A 17,828-nucleotide genomic window follows, 5' to 3' on the forward strand; every position below is an offset into this window, starting at 1 on the left:
AGTTTCTCTGAGTGGCCAGTACAGGTCGGCTGGGTTAATTGGGATGCTGTCATACGTAACAGTACTGGACAGTGAGCAGCAAGGAAATGACAAACGCGGAGAGCAAATTAGAGTCCTTGCTGTCCCCTCTAGTACACACACACACACACACACACACACACACACACACACACACACACACACACACACACACCTGACTGACACAGTGCAAGGTCAATATCTTTTATTACGTTCAGGCTGGCCGTGGAGAATCAAAATGCGACGCGCACACACTTTGCAAATAACAGCTTAGTATGCGGATTTGGATTAGCAGCTAGTGGCCGACATATTCATCATGTACACAAATCTAATTATGAGGGTAATTGCCTACAAGGGACTTTATTGGTCCCTTATAATAAGTCTATTGTCTATCGGTGCAGGGGATCACAAAGCTCTCTATTGATCAGTCATGAATACCGCTATAGCTCATGCGACCATTAATATGGATATTTTTCAGGGCTCTGAATGACTGGGTCAGTGTCGTCGATAATGTCGGCCACGGTACAGAGCATAAACGAGAGCCTCTTAACTCTTTGCGTGTCTTGTCTTTCACTCTTTCTCTCTCGCTGGCATATTTAATTACAGGCGTTTAATTGGAGAAGTCGACTCTGTGCCGTCCGTAATTATGACTCAGTCTATGGAGGCTTTGTCGCATCAGGCCCCTTGAGCTCATATTCTCCTCGCCGTAATTCAATTAGATCCTTCACTTAGAGCACGGAAGCCTCTCAGCACCGTTACGACATGCTATGCACTGCTTTCAGTATCTCACAATGCTCATTTATTTATTTATCTTTTTAATTCTTTTAAATCATAGCATATGTCCTTTGAGAGGAGATGAGTACCGGAAAAAGCTTGTTTGTTCATTTCAAAAAGACTATATACCCTTGAAGCACATGTACATTGCCATGACGTTTATTCAATACATGCATTTTCATCTTAAAGTGACAGGGATGTTGTGAAGAATTTGTTTTTCAACTGTTTTGTACATGTAAAGCCAATGGGGTCCAAAACAAACCTATTGGACCCCATTGACTTTCAGTGTTGGAAGTACAGTAATACTGTACTGGGTAAACAAATCAGGCAGTTAGTCTTCTAAAGACCTAATGTATATCTCACAATTTATCTTTCACAATTGTGACTTTATTTCTCATAACTGTGCTTTAATCTCTTTCAATGTAACAATGTAAGTCACAATTTTGTATTTGTTTCTCATAATTGCAGCTTTCTTGCCAATGCGACCATTTCTCGTAATTGCAAATTTATAATATTTCTCGTGAATGCAACTTTGTTTTTTTTAGAATTATGACTACCCAATTGAGATTATCTCTCACAAAGTACCCCCATATCTCACAATTTTTTACTTTCTTGGATCTCATAATTGCGACTTAAAAGATAAAAGATGCCAAAGATGTAAAAGATGCATTTTTCTCAATATTTTCCAATACTACTTTGTAGCTTCGTAATTGCCACATTGCTAAAAAATGCTGGGTTGTTTCAACCCAATTTTGGATAAAATATGGACAAACCCAGCCATTGGGTTAAATTTTTCAATTACATTTTTAACCCAACATTTGGGTTTGTCCATATTTTACCCAAAATTGGGTTGAAACAACCCAGCATTTTTTAGAGTGACAACAGTCATACAGGTTTGAAACGAAATGAGATTTAGTACATTTATTTTTGGGTGATCCTGATTTTTCAACGAATGGAAGATGGAGGTCTAGGCTCAGGTCTTGTGTGGTCACTTCAGTGGTCACAGCAAAATTATTGTGATGAAAAATTATAGAATGCATAGGCGTACCATGGTGCCGAATGATTGCAATATTTCTATGCATTTACATGCTAATTGCTGGCGATGTTTCTTATTTGTTAGCCACAAGTTTCAGCTAAATGACTATATGTAAATGTCATTCAAAGAATACTATGGCTTTACCATGGTACATGTCCAAAATATTGCAAATAGTAAACATCCCCATCAAAATTTTAAAGTGGCGCTGCTGGAATGACAGCTTGGATACTGATGAGATGAACCATCATTCTGTTGACTAATGGCAGATCGTCTCCTGAATGCCAGTGACGGAGTTGGTTTGTCATGCGTTGGCCTGCTTTAAAAAGACGAAGAGGAGGTGGTACAACAGAAGGGGTGTGTGTGTGTTTGTTTGAACAAGAATGCAATCGTGCCAGTACTGTGTGTTCTCAAGACAGCATGTTCACATGAATGCCATTTTAGGACGACATTGTGTGGAATATGAGCGTTTTGGATCACTGTAATGGTTATTATTTTAATGTAATTTTAAATTGAGAGTTGGGAAGTAGGTCAGAGAACTTGATCTCATATATCATGAAACTCAGCCCACACACACATGCAGCTCTTCCCACCACATGCAAACAGTCTTTTTTTAACATCGAGTTAAAAAGTTTGAGGATGTTAAGGCTTTATGAGGAAAAAAGCCTGCGGTCAAATATAAAAAAAAGAAGAGATTTTCACACAAAATTTGAGAGTGAATATTTGCCCCATGCTGTGTGGTTCTCTAGTGCCCCCTAGTGCTGTCATCCATTACATTACCAGATGAAATCACCTGAGCTGGTGGAAATGAAGAATTAAAACCCAGCTTGTGAAGGTCTAAAATATTTCTGCGATTTCGGGGTCAATGGCATGATGGAATTCATTTAGCTTATGCTTTTATCTAAAGTGGATAATGTTTCGCCTGGAACCATGAAGCTATTCAGAAAAGCATGACTTGAATACGCCTATTTTATGATGAACATTTTTAATTAAAGTTCATTTGGATATTTTTTGTGTGGAAAAAAAGTCCCATTAAAAGGCTGAAATTCTTGAAGAAAAAAACTTTGGCAAATTTGTTTGAAAATATATTATCATCATTTAAATTAATAAATTGTGTACACTCAAGGCTAGTGTAAAGAACATATATTAGTACTGTTTACTTGATGGTTACACTCTTTGACATTTTAGAGATAAAATATGCATCCTATTTTTTATTTTGAATTTCTTGAAACTAGATTTTTTTTCACTGAACCGTTGCCACTGACCCATATCTGTGTTGTGACTCTCTCCTTTTCTGTGTTACAGATACGGAGACATGGTTCCTAAGACCATCATGGGGAAGATCTTTGGCTCTATTTGTTCTTTGAGTGGTGTGTTGGTGATTGCTCTTCCCGTTCCTGTCATTGTGTCCAATTTCAGTCGGATCTACCATCAGAGTCAACGTGCAGAAAAGCGGCGTGCCCAAAAGGTACCCTACACCAGCACGGTCCACGACCTCTGACCTCACAGCGCTAAACGGAGCCGGGCTCAAATGTAGATGTTCTCTTGAAATACAAGCTGGTCTGGCTGTGGCAAAGAGATTAGTCCCTGACAGGACCATGAACACACAAACGCATAAATGACACTGGGATAGCATTTAATACAACTTGGCACAATGTGCTTGTGACCCAGATGTCTGCACGCTGAGTGGTGTGTGTGTCTCTGTGGTATGTTAACTGCAGGTCTCTGTGGAACCATCATTTCTAGTGCATGGCCAGATCTCATCCCGTACTTCAACACAGCAGACAGAAACACAAACACACAGAAACAAGACAGACAAGCAGAGAGAAACTTTGAGAATGGCAGATATAAAGAAATGATGAGAGAACAAAAGAGAGAACGGTCACATACACACTGCAAAGTTTAAAAGCACAAGCGTATGGAAGCTTTTTTTCTTGCAATTCTGATTTCATGTCTCACAATTCAGATTGTCTTTCCCCGTAGTTCTGTGCGATATAGACTCTCAATTGCGAGGGGAAAAGTCAGAATTGTGACATAGAAAGTTGCAATTGCCTTTTTTATTTTATTCAGTGATGGAAAAAGCTCAAAATTGCAGGTTATAAACTCAAAACTGCGAATGTATATCTTTCAATTCTGACATTTTTTCTCAGAATTGTAAGATATAAACTCACAACTGTGAGTTATAAAGCCTAAATTTCAATATACGTAAACTCGCTGTTCTATTTAAAAAAAATGTCAGAATTGTGAAATAAAAGAACTCGCAATTGCGAGAAAAAAGTCAGAATTGCGAGTTTGTACCTCTCAATTCTGACCTTTTCTCAGAATTGTGATACATGAACTCACAATTGTGAATTATAGAGTTGAATTGCGAGATAAAAATCTACAATTACCTTTTTCATATTGTTTTTTATTCCATGGCAGAAACAAGCTTCCATACAAGTTAATCGCCTAAATACTCAAATTTCGTTATGCCTGGAACCAGTGAAGAAAATTATTCTAGGTTTGCCATTATCTCAAACTTTAGTAACACTTTATTTTAAGGTGACATAGTTACACGTCACTACGTGTATTATAGTAGTAACAGTAAGTGATGCATAATTACAAGTAACTAACCCTAAACCAAACCCTAACTGTGACTCTAGTACGTACATGTAGGTGATTAATATTACTCAGTTCTTATTTGAGTAAATTCAATGTAACTACATCCCCTCAAAAAAAGGTGTAACCCAATCTTTAGCTGTGGCAGCAAATGGAATGTAGATGTGCACCAATCCGTGATGACGGAATTTGCATATCCTGATGCTTCAGGATTATTTAAAAAGAAACGATTCAATTCATTCCCAAACCTCAATTAATCTGATTACTTTTGCAATTAAATTTAAATGCAAGTTTTACAGCCCATCTGCACAGCGACTGCCATTATAATCAACGAAGCTGTCCGCGCACACGCACTACATTTATAGTCGATGCATTAGCCAGACGTTTGAATTTATTATGGCACGAGCCTTGTGATCTGTCATTACTTTTTGTGAATATTCCTACCGTAAATCCTCATTTCACGTGCGTACGGAAAACAGGAGTCACTTCTGTACATGCAATGATTGACATAGTGGTTTAAACCTTTCCGTTTGCAACATCTGTCAGCATTTAGTAAACCAAATCCTATTGTTCATGCCATTTAAATGAGTTTTGTACGTACTACGCACAATTATTTGGTCATCATCAAACTTCTAAATTGACAGAACTCTGTGTACAAGAGGAGTCACAACTGTATTTAGCTGCAGTGTGTACTTGGCCAGTGAGACCAGGCGAGGAACAGATGCTGTGTTCTGTATCCTGTTCTCCTATGGGGGTGATCAGAATACAGACAGTGATATCACATCGTGTCTCATTAGATGAGTGTCTTCTCTTAATTTAGCTGTTCTTCTCCAGCCACAAACAGTTCAGATATCCCACTGCCCCTCCGAGCATGGATAAACAGCACACGCAGTTCACCCAAGAACAACAGTCTGTTCATCCAGTTAACTGGGAGCTGAGGACGAGAATAGAAGAGGGGAAAGTGAGACAGGAAGTCAAGTTTGTAACAATACCAACATTTCAGTAGTCGATCTACCGATACCCTTATCATTTTACTGTACTGAAACTTAAACAAAAATAAACAGAGCAATTCCAATAGTGTCCTCGCACCATCGGTGCTCGGGCCCTAATAAACAAATTTTTTAAGATGTTAATACTTTAATGAATAATGTATAGCAGTTTGATATTTTGACACAAGTTTTTGGTTCTGGCAATCTATCTGCTGGAGATTTAAAGAAAAAATACTGAAATTCCTCAAGGAAAAAATTTGAAATAAGTAGTTTGACATCATTTTATAAATATAATTATTAAGTATCTATCTATCTATCTATCTATCTATCTATCTATCTATCTATCTATCTATCTATCTATCTATCTATCTATCTATCTATCTATACACACACACACACACACTACTGTTGAAATATTTGGGGACGGTAACATTTTTACTGTTTTTGAAAGGCGTCTCTTATGCTCACCAAGATTGTATTTATTTGATCAAAAGTACAGTATAAACAGTAATATTGTGAAATATCATTTCAGTTTAAAATAACTGGGTTTTTTTTTTCTATTTTTATATATTTTAAAAATGGAATTTATTCCTGTGTTGGCAAAGCTGACTTTTCTGCTGATTTTGTGCTCAAGAAACATTTCTTAATATTATCAGTTGATCAGTCAATACTTCATGATACTTCAGGAAATCATGATATGTTTTGTTTAGGATGAATGAAAAGCTCAAAATATTGATTTGAATTAGAAATCTTTTGTAGCATTATAAATGTCTTTACTGTCACTTTTGATCAATTTATGCATCCTTGCTGAATACAAGTATTAATTTCTTTAAAATAAATCTTACTGATGCCAAACTTTTAATATTTTTACATGACTGTATTTTTATATCTTTTTTTATTTCATTTATTTGATATATGATGTCAAAATATTCCCTCCTTGCAATGTACATCTAGCCACATTACAGAAAGACTGGTATTGTTACAATTTTTATTTGATCAAAGTACTTTCGACGGAGAACATACGACACATTGCCATTCTTCATGTCAGACATGAGCATGCAAACCTCCAGTCACATTCACAGCCACATTGATCACGAGAGGAGGACGTGTTAGGCTAAACGCACGTGTGTTTGTCCACCTGAACAGAAAACCAGGCTTGCTAGAATTCATGCAGCGAAGAGCGGTGGTGCTAACGCTTATTTGCAGTACAAACGCAATGGAATGCTGGTGGACGCAGAGGAGGAGGTAACGGTGGAAAGCAATTCGCCGGGGTCTCTCTTAATGGACCGTGACATGATGGGCTGGTGCTGGTGCATGTGGACCCCTCTTCCCCCCTGGCCGTTCGCCTCTCCGCCAGGGGGCCGGGGTCCAGCAGGGCTGTCCCCATCAACGCTTCCGTTGTGTTCCTCCAACTTTCTATCTTTCTCACTCTCTTTCGCTCTTTCTAACGCCTAGCCCGGGTACTCCGACACCTCTTGGTAGCTGGTCATGAGACCATCAATTATCGTGTGTCCTCTTTTCCAATGGCAGTGCGGTGCATGCGGCTTGGCCTTGCGGGGGCCACTCCCATCCGCTCCAGTTCCAACGGGGCCCCCTGTTTTTTACTGCAACCCTTTTCTCCATCTACTTTATCTCTTTTTTACTTTTTGTATCTTGTCTACTTGTTTTAACTGCTTTTTTCGACAACTACTACTCATGCATTTTTGAGTGAATTTCTCTCCGGACTGGTTTTTGCTCGCTCTCTCTCTCTCTCTCACTCTCTCTCTCTCTCTCTCTCTCTTCGTGACATCATCAGAACTCATCACATGGAGGAATGAAACTGTCTGAGCTGCATGTCATTGATTGGCCAGCATCTAAACGGGAGGCGGGGTTTAATGCGAGGCAGAGACCATGAGGCGTGTTGATCGAGTGCCTGCTGATCATATGCAGGTTCTCGAAGAGCAGCGCCCTAGTCCAGGGGTGTCCAGTCCTGCTCCTGAAGGGCCACTATCCTGCACAATTTAGCTCTTATACTAATTAAACACGCCTAAACCGGCTAATTTGGCTGCATCCTAAATTACATACGTCCCTACTATATAGTAGGCGAAAAACAGTATGTGAAAATAATAGTATGTCCGAGTTCACAGTATTTCATAAAACGGTAGTCGAAAAGTTCCCAGATGTCTTACTACTTCCGGCGCGATTCTGAAATGCTAATGGACACTTTATCCCACAGGAGAGAATTTATGAAGGGACGCTGGTAGATTACATGACAATGACAACATTCCTGGATTAAATTCATAATATATAGAACATACATCGCAAAGTACGCAAAAAGAAGTACCTACTCTGAGGGAATACGATTTCGGATGCGGCCTTGAGAATTGGATTGGTATTGGGATAGGTTGGAGTTACAATCTGCAGGACATTGGCCCACCAGGAGCAGGATCGGACACCCCTGCTCTAGTCGCCTGGTCACTGCTTCATGGTGATTCATTAAGGATGTAGTGAATTTAGGTACGGTGGCCGTCATGGTTCAAATACAGCAGACACTCATTTAGACAAACTTTTACAAATACTGCTTTTTTGTTTTTTATAATTAGTATCTATACACAAATTGAATAGACATTTACAGACACAGAATACTATTGTTCCTGTTGTCCGCTGTTTTTGAACCTAGAGCCGTCCATCAAAATGGTGATGTTGAGAGAACAGGACTGGGCAGTGACCTAACGCCTGCCATTGTCACAATGAAGTGGTTAAACGTTCCTCAGCATTGTCTCAACGTTGCTGGATCATTGTGAGAATTCAGGCCTAGCTGTCATTGGTCTAGTGTTTTCTCTTAGCTTCTTTCTGCTCTGACAGGTTGATAAGCAGTGTTTTCTGTTTCTCCAAAAGGCATCAAAACAGGCGGGCCAAGCTTTGGTATGTAAGACCAACCCCACATTTGAGACCCAGCATCACCATCTCCTGCACTGCTTAGAGAAAACCACGGTAAGAAACCTATGGAGAAACCTTTACACATACAGTAACTGGAAGTTTTTCTCAGCAATTCAGCGTTGCCATTATTTGATGTTTTTGATGCACAGTTCTCCTAAAAGGCACACTAAGCACATCTGTAAGAATGTGAGAAGAGGTTCTTCTACAATTTTATATTCTTTCTCAGCTGTTTTTTTAGTACCTTATAGAAGGTTCAATAGCTACTGGACAGGTGTCTGTATTGACTGTATTTAAAGTGGAAATGAAAATTATGTTATCATTTATTCCACTTCACATTGTTTCAATCCTGTATGACTTTCTTTCCTCATAGGATCACAAAAGGAGAAGTTTGGCATATTATCCCAGGTGCAAGAACAGACACTGTAGAGTTACAAAAAATGCTTAAAAGTATTGTGTAAAGTACATACAAATATTTAATTCAACTTATTTCCCAAGTATAAGTGCTATTTTCCAGGTTTTTCTTAAAAAGGCCAAGTTTTCTATAAAATAACGTTGTGTTAACAGACTGAAATTTGAGTTGTTATTAGTTGACGTGATCGGTTATGACATGATAAGCTTTGCTTATTGGCATAATTGACATTAAACGTGGCACGATGCTTCTTCGTATACCATATTTGAATAAAACATGATTTGAGAGCTCTGGCAGAGGGGAAAAATGAGGGTGAAAGTGGATAGAAGTTTCATTTTCATAACATTTAACAACCAGTGCCTGACTTCATCTGCACCCTTGTGGGTTTGCCACAAGTGAGTGCAGTTTTTCTCTCAAGCGAAATCATTAGTCAGGCACTGGCATGAAAATGACAGCCACTGTTGTCCCCTGCCAGCTAGACTCATGGCCGTCTAGAGAACATACTGTGACCCATTCTTGCTTTCCTAGGGCTGTAGACTTGAGACATTTGAAAGGAAAATTCCAGTGTCCTGCTGAGGATGCAGGACTGTTTGAGAAACAGCCAAAACAGTAAATCTGGATTCAAGGACACCCTCTGATCTTTGTTTTGACTGGCTCACATTATTAAATGCTTGTGCAATATTTGTTTTAGCGACAAAGGGATTTGAGATTTACCATTATTCTTTAAGTTCTTGTCAGCAATTACTGAAACTAATGAGAATTTAGACAAAGCACTAAAATCATAAAAAGTCTTAGAGTGCCATATTTTAACAGCACTTAAGTATTTTGATCATACTGAATGTAGGCTCAAAGATGCACTGGTCCTCATCGCCTCAGAGATATGCCAGTGAAAAACAAGAAACAGTTGATTTGTGGGGAAAGCAATGACACATTTATTTTCTAAAATCAAAATAAAACTCAAATTAAGACCTCAAAATTGCAATGAATCAAGGTCGACACAACAGCCTCTTAAACATACAAACACCCAAGTCTCAGTAAAGCTCAAGTGCTCGGAAAGGGCATAAGTAAACCAATAATGTTCTTTAATATAACGGATAAATAAAATAATGTTAAGTAAAATTAAAGACTCAAAGCCTACTTGCACTGGACGTGCTGGTTTCGGCCTCATCACCGACTGCAGTCATGTCCTCATCTCATTTATGAAACTCCTGCGATTCACAACTACCCGCTAATGCACTTGCATTCGCATAAAGTAGCCTTGTTGACAAGTTTGGGTGAGTAAGGGCAAAACGCACAAGATATTGTACCTTCAGTGCCCTGTAGATGGCGATATCACTTATTTTGTAGCAGAAATATACTGCTGCAGAAAAAGTTAGGTGCCATGCAGCAATTGCACTACTCATCACAAATGTATTGGAGTAAAGAGTACATACTTATTAAAAAATGTAGTCAACTAGAGAATAAAAGTTGCTAATATCTTTGATACTATAGTTTAATAATCATTACCCACACTATTATAATAATCAAATACCAAAATCAATCCTTAAAGTGATAAATACTCCCTGTTTCGTTTTCTCTTTCAGAATCATGAGTTTGTGGATGAGCAAACCTATGAGACAAGCTGTATGGAGGTTTCTCTAGCGAAGGCGTCCATGTCGCGTTCTTCCTCGATGTCTTCATCTCCGCACGGTCTGTCTTCTTGCTGCACACGCAGAAACAAGCGCAAGAGCTTCAACGTCCCCAATTCCAACATGGTCGCCGGCCGCAGGGGGAGCATACAGGAGCTCAGCACCATCCAGATCAGAGAGAGACCGGTTAACAACAGGTGCTCTCACAGCACTCATGCACACCTACACACACACATAAGTAGAATATGATGATATATTGGCCGTGGTCTGAATATAATATATATATAGTCCGTGCTGTGTCTTATTTCATTAGAAGTGTTTATAATACTGACTTTATGAAAATGGTGGGTTTATCTAGAGGGGTGTGTATGTTTTTTTGTATTTTGCCGGCCGGTGAGCAGTTCTTGAAGATCTAGTGCACATTGTTTGTTTATTTATATTGTTTATGTTTATTTGCCAAGTACAATATTTGAACAATAACAGCAATAACAAAAAAAGCCATAATTCTGCAATCTGTTGTGTGTTTTATTATGTACACATTATACTGTATGCAGTGTTGAATGTGGAATGAAGTATACAGTAAATGTGAAGTGTACATCTTTAGAATAAAGTGTACAAAACATAGTATGCAATATGTAGTACATAGGATGTAGAATGCATATTAGTGCATATATTTAGAATGTATAATATGTAGAATACAATGCGTAATGCATAATGTGCAATATAATAGTAATCCTACTATTTATATGCAAATGTTAAATTAAGTATACCATGCATAGTTAGTGTATAGAGCAGTGTATAGAGCCGTATGTATGTATAGTGAATAGTATGCATAATATGCAATATAGTATGCAATATGTAGTGCATAGGATGTAGAAAGGTTATTAGTACATATGCAGTATACATAATGTGTATAATACAATGTGTAATGCATAATATGCAGTATTTAATGCAAATATTTGTAATACAATGTGTAATGCATAGTGTGATGTGTATAATGGTTAGTATGCAGTGTTCAAAGTGTTTAGTTCGAAGAATGTAGAATGCTGTGCATATTACATATAATTTAGTATACATAATAAGAAAAATACAGTATGTAAAGCATAGCATCTTGTGCATAAAGAATGCAGTGTATCGTTTATTGGTTTAGCATGCATAAGTTAACGCATAGTATGTAATGTGTAGTGCATAATATGCAGATTCTGTTTGGATCTGGGTATGTGAAATTGTTCCCATAGTGATTCACGCTGCTGGAATCCTGTAAAGCTCCGGTTGTGACACTCCCCATATGCCAGGATATATCTCTGGGAACGCTATCATGATTCCCTCCAACAGCTGGGGGAATGTGCCCATCAGCTGGATTGTATTCTCACCCTCCCTCTCTTCCTCTCTCTTCCAATCCAGCCGCTCCAGTCTCAATGCCAAGTTCGAGGAGACGGTACCCCTGAACTCGGAAGAGCAGTCCTACATCACTGCCGCTGTCATCAGCATGCCTACCCCGCCCGTGACCACTCCCGAGAGCGGAGCTCTGGGCAACTGTCCCGACTTCTTGCAAAGCAACATCGTCAGAGTGTCAGCGTTATAGACCATGACCACTATCCTTTCTTTTTTCCATTTTTTGGCGAGTGGACGCTGCAGCGTAAAGGATTGGTGGAGCCCCCTAGAGTAGTGGAGGAGGCATTGCAGCAGGATGGGCCGTAGCTGGACCTTTTTTTAATCAGCTCCCGTCCAGAGCTCCATCAGCTCAACCTCTAAGGCCCATACGTCATGTGAGGAAAACAACGACCATTATGGTTGTTACCACTTCTATGATTTTTCAGTATTGTGTGTCTTTGAATTCGTTGTCTTCAATTTGATGGAATTGCGAGATATTTGGGACGAATAAGGAGTGTACCAGCAGGGGCGGGATTTTACAAGCTTTTAGACAGCTCTACACACACTTTTGATACTAAAAAAAGTAAAGCTGGGCTCTACTAGGGTGTGCGGTCGGATGCTTTTGTGCGCGTGTGATCGAGACCGATCTCTTGCATGATTTGCGTAAGTCTTTGTCTTTTTCCAATTCGGCATGAGCAATAAGGTTTGGCTCTCTCTGTCAGAATGTGCGTTTTACTTGTCAATAATTTGTCTCGTTATGTAGTATTGATCTTTCGAACCCGACGAGTGTGTGAAAACAGCTGTTTTGTTGCTCTCTGAGAGATTGGCCTGTTGATACCTGTCTGTCCCACCCATGTTGTGTTCACTCCTTGCCTGGCCTGATGGGATGTTTGTTATACTTCTCTTTTTGAGGATGGGCACAAAGAAAAGCTAAACGGAAAGGGAAACGCCTTTTGTGTTTCAATAGATTTGACAGTTGAGGCTTTTGGACTTGAGCTCAAATACTAGCCATTCCGTTTTATACTCCAAATTTTGCGAGTAAACTGTGAAAAAAAGAAATAACATGCTTATTTATTATCTTTCTTAAAATTATTGTGCATGTTGTCGTGGACATGTAAAACGGGCCAGCCCGGACCAGAGCATAGCCATCCGCCCAGAACCTTCTTTTTTTTTCAGGTATAACTTTTTCTTCCCTTCTTTGCCTTCCCTTTAAAGTGATGTACTTTTATCAGCAAACATCCTCGCCAAGTCCTGCTATTATTTCTGGATAATGGCATCAAGTTGTGTGTGATGACACTTTGAGAATCGTCCAATCAGATTCTTAGCGCTGTTTTAGAGCTGATCACCCAAACCCGCCCAGCGTGAATCTCACAAAATCATGTTCAGGTATGTTTTACTCCAAAATCGAAAAGAAAATAAATTATATTTTGCATAAAATAGTTTAAAAATAATTAAATAAAAACATTTTAATGACAATTAAGCACACTTTACACATTCTCATGTATTTCTCATTCTCAGTGAGGATATTTGTTAATGTAACAGTACTTTTAAAGATACTACAACAAATGTGAAATGCTTCATAACGATTGTAAAAATACTTCAAAATGTAAATTATTTCATTACAGTAATAATTATATCATATTTTGCATTACAGTAATGACAGATTTGGGGTGTAAGGTGCTTACTTGTCATTAAAATAATGCACAAAATTGTGCAGAAATATGTCTGTGAGATTTATCCAAAATGTATTATTATTAATTATAGTAGGCTATTTAAAAACAAATTTGCACCTGAAATATGAATGATCTCTTCTCTGCCATTTAATGTCTGGAGTTAGTGAGAAATTAGTCTAAAATGTTGATTATTTTTATACCAATGTCAATGCAATTTGTTGTGCTGAGGAGCTCTTATTGCACCTTGCTCAATACACACACACACACACACACACACCACTGCCCTCCTGCTCAATGCCTGAACCCATTCTTGCTTTACCATGTAACTTATGCAACAAGATTCCTTTTGTAAAGATATGCTTTGTATTAAAGGGGTTACTTGGGGAATAGAATCTCACAAATGCATATTTTTAAAACTCAAATGGTGTTGATTATATATTATAAATGTATTTCAGTTGTAAAATACACAAAAAAGAAAAGAAAAAAAGATGAAAACAGAAAACTACGAGAGTGTTGCTAGTGCACCTGTGCTGTAAATTTGTTCTTCGGTGTAGTGAAATTTATTACAGTTTCTTCATTTCTCCTAATTTCCATGGACAGAAAATTTGATGTCTCACAGTTTGCTTTTCTGGATCGACGATGACAAAGGCTGGACCATCTGTTTAGGTTTGAAGAGTTTATTTTTTCCTGTTTGGAGGACAGAATTGACGGAGTGCATGTGCTCACACTCACAGAGAACATGTGTGGGGTTTTTTCTTTTCTTCTTTTTTCAGGATCCACAGGGGACTTTTAAAACAGACTTCCTGTTTGTGATATAATGTACATTTAAATGACTACCAGGTGACGATGGTCCTTTGGAATTTGTTACAGCTTGTGTTATGGACATTAAAATATGACATATTGAAAAACAATGGAAAAAAATACAAAGCAGTTGTTTAGTCCGGTGCAGTGTCTATGAATAAATAGAATTAATTAATTGTCCTATTAAAATACAGATAAAAAATTACAATGGTGTTGTGATTATTTTATTAATCTTAGTTCATCGTGGAAGCGCACATTTCCATCTTATAATATTTAATACTTCATTACAACTGTATTGACTGGTTTCAGACAGGGCTTAGATTACGCCAGGATTAGGCCTTCGTTCAATTAGGACATTTAAGTTGCTTTAATAAAGTGCCTTAGAAAAAAACATCTTGAGACAAAACAATGGCAGTGACATATTTTAAGATATGTCAGTGCAAGTTGCTTTCAGTTAAAACATTAGACTATAGGCTGTTAGCTTTGTTGTTAGCATTGATATGCTAGCAAACTGCTAAAAGCAATGTAGTCTTTCTCTGTAAAATAGCAAAATTTTGCTGTAAATGTGGCCTTTTTTTCAGGGAGCATTCATGAGAATACAGTTATGATCTGCCCTCAAAATTCAGACTGCATTCATAACACAAACGTCTGGAATAAGTTGCACTCCAAAAATTAGCTAATAGTTACATTTAGGGGTTTGTTCAAATCCCTAACCATAATTATGAGTAATAGTAAAAGCAAGTTAGCAAGTCTTCACTCGTTTCTATTCCTAGCTGAGTGGCATTTTCTTTTGAGTTTCCATTTTGCCGATTTCACGAGTTTCTCAGGCGGTACATTTAAAGGGACCTGCTTTAATACGGCCAACCGAAGCGGTCTCACACTCTAGGCACTTAGCATGATTACGTTACACATTAACTTTCTAAATGCGATGACCACTCAGCTTTTCTTTTATACACAGGAATCAAAGGGATGAGAAGGGCCGGAAGGCAAGGGATTGCACCTATTTTCCGAGTTCACTCAGAACAAGCCCAGCGCAGGGCTGTGGTGAGCTCCCACAGGCGAACGATACCGCGCATTAGCATATTTCCCATCACACCGAGGGTAATTGAGACGTTTGAAGTCGGTTGTAGGAAGAGACCGTATCTGAGAGACGCAGAAGGAGGGGGACCTCACCACACACCGGGGGATATTGAAGTCAGACTTCATACAAGCTGCAGCTGTCTGTTTGTGACCTCGCTATTTTTGCAGAGAGGTGAAAGGTTAATGGTTTTATTTCCCCGCTGACTCGTTTTTACTGTACTTGGAGAAAGGAAAGAGGGATGGAGGCTGCCTATATGATAGCACCGTCCGTGTGAAACTCTCTGTACATCTGAACCGACGCTAAACGGCGGATGACACAAAGTCACCAATCTCAATTGGTGTCTATGGCTGAAAAGTAATACATTTTGACAGTGATTTACCACAGTATGTGAACACACACCAACACATGCTTGAGGATGCATGGAAGACTAAGTTATAAATTTAGGTTTTATTTCTCTGTCTGCAGGGCCGTAACCAAAAAGTTTAAATTTTAGGATGGTCTTCCTCAGTGGTCGTCAATGTCTGAAATGTTTGAGATTGATGGCCAGTCAAATCAACGAAGGAGGGCTTTACTTTTCACAGAAGCTGAGGCCGAGCACGAATTCCAGAGTGAGGCTTCAATTGCAAGGTTAGATGTAAGTAGCTAAACATTAAATACAGGTGAAACTCGAAAAATTTAAATATCGTGCAAAAGTTAATTTATTTCAGTAATTCAACTTAAAAGGTGAAACTAATATATTATATAGACTCATTACATGCAAAGTGAGATGTTTCAAGCCTGTATTTGTTATAATTTTGATGATTACAGCTTATGAAAACCTTTTCACAATATTCTAATTTTGAATATGGGGTTTTATGGCGTTTCTAAAAACGCTGTGTTGTTCATGCCAGGCCAGTAGTTGGCAAAACTAGTCACTTTGTAAAGAAACACTAAGCGACTGTAGACTGAACACGTAAAATGCATGACATCACCGTTTTCACAAATTAGCCTTTTTGTTGTTTACATTAGAGACGTTAACGTATCATTTTCATAAACATTGAAACCTGATTTCAAGTTTGCGTTTTTAGGCCGGTAAAACGCCATTGTCGTGTAAATAAACGGCCAAAACGCATACAAAGTTTTCCGTTTTTAGTTGAAAATGGTGTCGTGTAAACAACCCCTAAGTCTCTTTAAATACATTAATTCCTTTAAAAAAAGATTCCCCCATAAATGACTTTGGTCCCTGTCTGTCTCTATCTCACACAGGAGATGAATAGAGAGGGGGTGTTAGCAACAAGAGAGTCTTTTGTAAGCTTGTATGACGGCAATCCTGTGTGCTCCTCTTTGTTTCATAAATCAGATCCTGCACTGGCAATGAGCGGTGGGGGAAAGAGGAAGCTGACAGGAGCATTTCTAGCTCTCCACAAGCTATGTGGATTAGCGTACTATCATACTGTTCATGCTATTTCTGCATACTTCTTCTGTATGCTTGGATGACTATTTGCCAAAATTGTCCAATGTGCAACAGGGAACTGGTAGCAACTTAATTCGTTTGGTGGCTAACGCTAACTTCCTAAAGCTATTTTATAGAATGTCTAAAATTTGCCGAGATGAATGCTTCCCTCAAGTACACCAGTGAAACTCGTACTTCAGAGTCGGGCGTTTGTTATGTCACACATTCAAGTCGTAAACATAGCCTAACACAAAATTAGCCTAAACAAACCAAAATGATTATATTGTGAATAATAAACCTAACTCACTGTGTTGAAAAATATTAATTTCTGTCACTTTATACATGGTAAAGTGAAGCAGACTTAGCAATAGCTAACGGCAACGATCCAATCAATTCCCAATGAACAAAATCAAGTCCCTTTTCTTGTTTGAGAGCGTTTCACTCAGATTTACATCACAATAAAGAAAAGACGAACTATGTTTCATGCCGACTTTAACACCATTTGCTACAACTTTATTCCTGCCACTGATCTCAGATTATACATATCTGTAGGCCTATTATATCAGTGTTTCCACCATGTTTGACACGCCTCTGACAAAGTCGCAACATGCATCATTGAGAATAAAATTTCCCACTCGAAAATATGAATTCACTCATTCATGCATGTGCTCGAAACTTGTAAGTATGATATTTAGGACTTCACTTGAAGGGCACATTAGCATGCTACTGTTTGAAATGTTTAGTGTTGTATATAGCCTATATTCTGATTTTAAAAAAATAGTAAGAATGATATAGTGTAGAATACAGTATTCTAGTGTTCCATTTCCATGTGTCTACTTCCTCACTCTTTCTGTATACTCTCCATTGAGATGTTTTATTCATTGCTTTACATCTGTTAAAATTCATGAAGCAGAGCAGGGCTAAATCCCTGCGCTTCTCCTCAGCCAAGGATGTCTTCCATCAAGTGCAGAGAGGGGCCAAAAATTCCACCTGTGTTTCCACCCAGTAGCACTTAAGCGTGACACCTCTGGAATGCTCAAACTTGCAAACAAACACAAATCGCTCTGCAGAAAATCAGCCTGATTCGCCGGAAGTATAC

The 17,828-nt window shown here is 38.5% G+C and overlaps 1 protein-coding gene across 2 annotated transcripts in view; it reads left to right on the plus strand.

Moving 5' to 3' along the window:
- The window catches only part of kcnd2 (potassium voltage-gated channel, Shal-related subfamily, member 2), a 244,723-nt gene extending 228,621 nt beyond the window's left edge, over positions 1 to 16,102 (plus strand). The window contains exons 5-9 of one of the 2 annotated variants that reach the window (XM_079624393.1): positions 3,131 to 3,293; positions 6,559 to 6,657; positions 8,290 to 8,385; positions 10,324 to 10,565; positions 11,773 to 16,102. In XM_079624393.1, the coding sequence (XP_079480519.1) occupies positions 3,131 to 3,293; positions 6,559 to 6,657; positions 8,290 to 8,385; positions 10,324 to 10,565; positions 11,773 to 11,953 (781 nt within the window). In that variant the 3' untranslated portion in view covers positions 11,954 to 16,102. The remainder of the gene's footprint in view (positions 1 to 3,130; positions 3,294 to 6,558; positions 6,658 to 8,289; positions 8,386 to 10,323; positions 10,566 to 11,772) is intronic. The other variant, XM_079624394.1, reaches the window with a different exon arrangement.
- Positions 16,103 to 17,828: the final 1,726 nt, after the last annotated feature.

The sequence above is a fragment of the Phoxinus phoxinus genome, assembly GCF_949152265.1.
Source record: "Phoxinus phoxinus genome assembly, chromosome: 9".
NCBI classification, from domain to species: domain Eukaryota; kingdom Metazoa; phylum Chordata; class Actinopteri; order Cypriniformes; family Leuciscidae; genus Phoxinus; species Phoxinus phoxinus.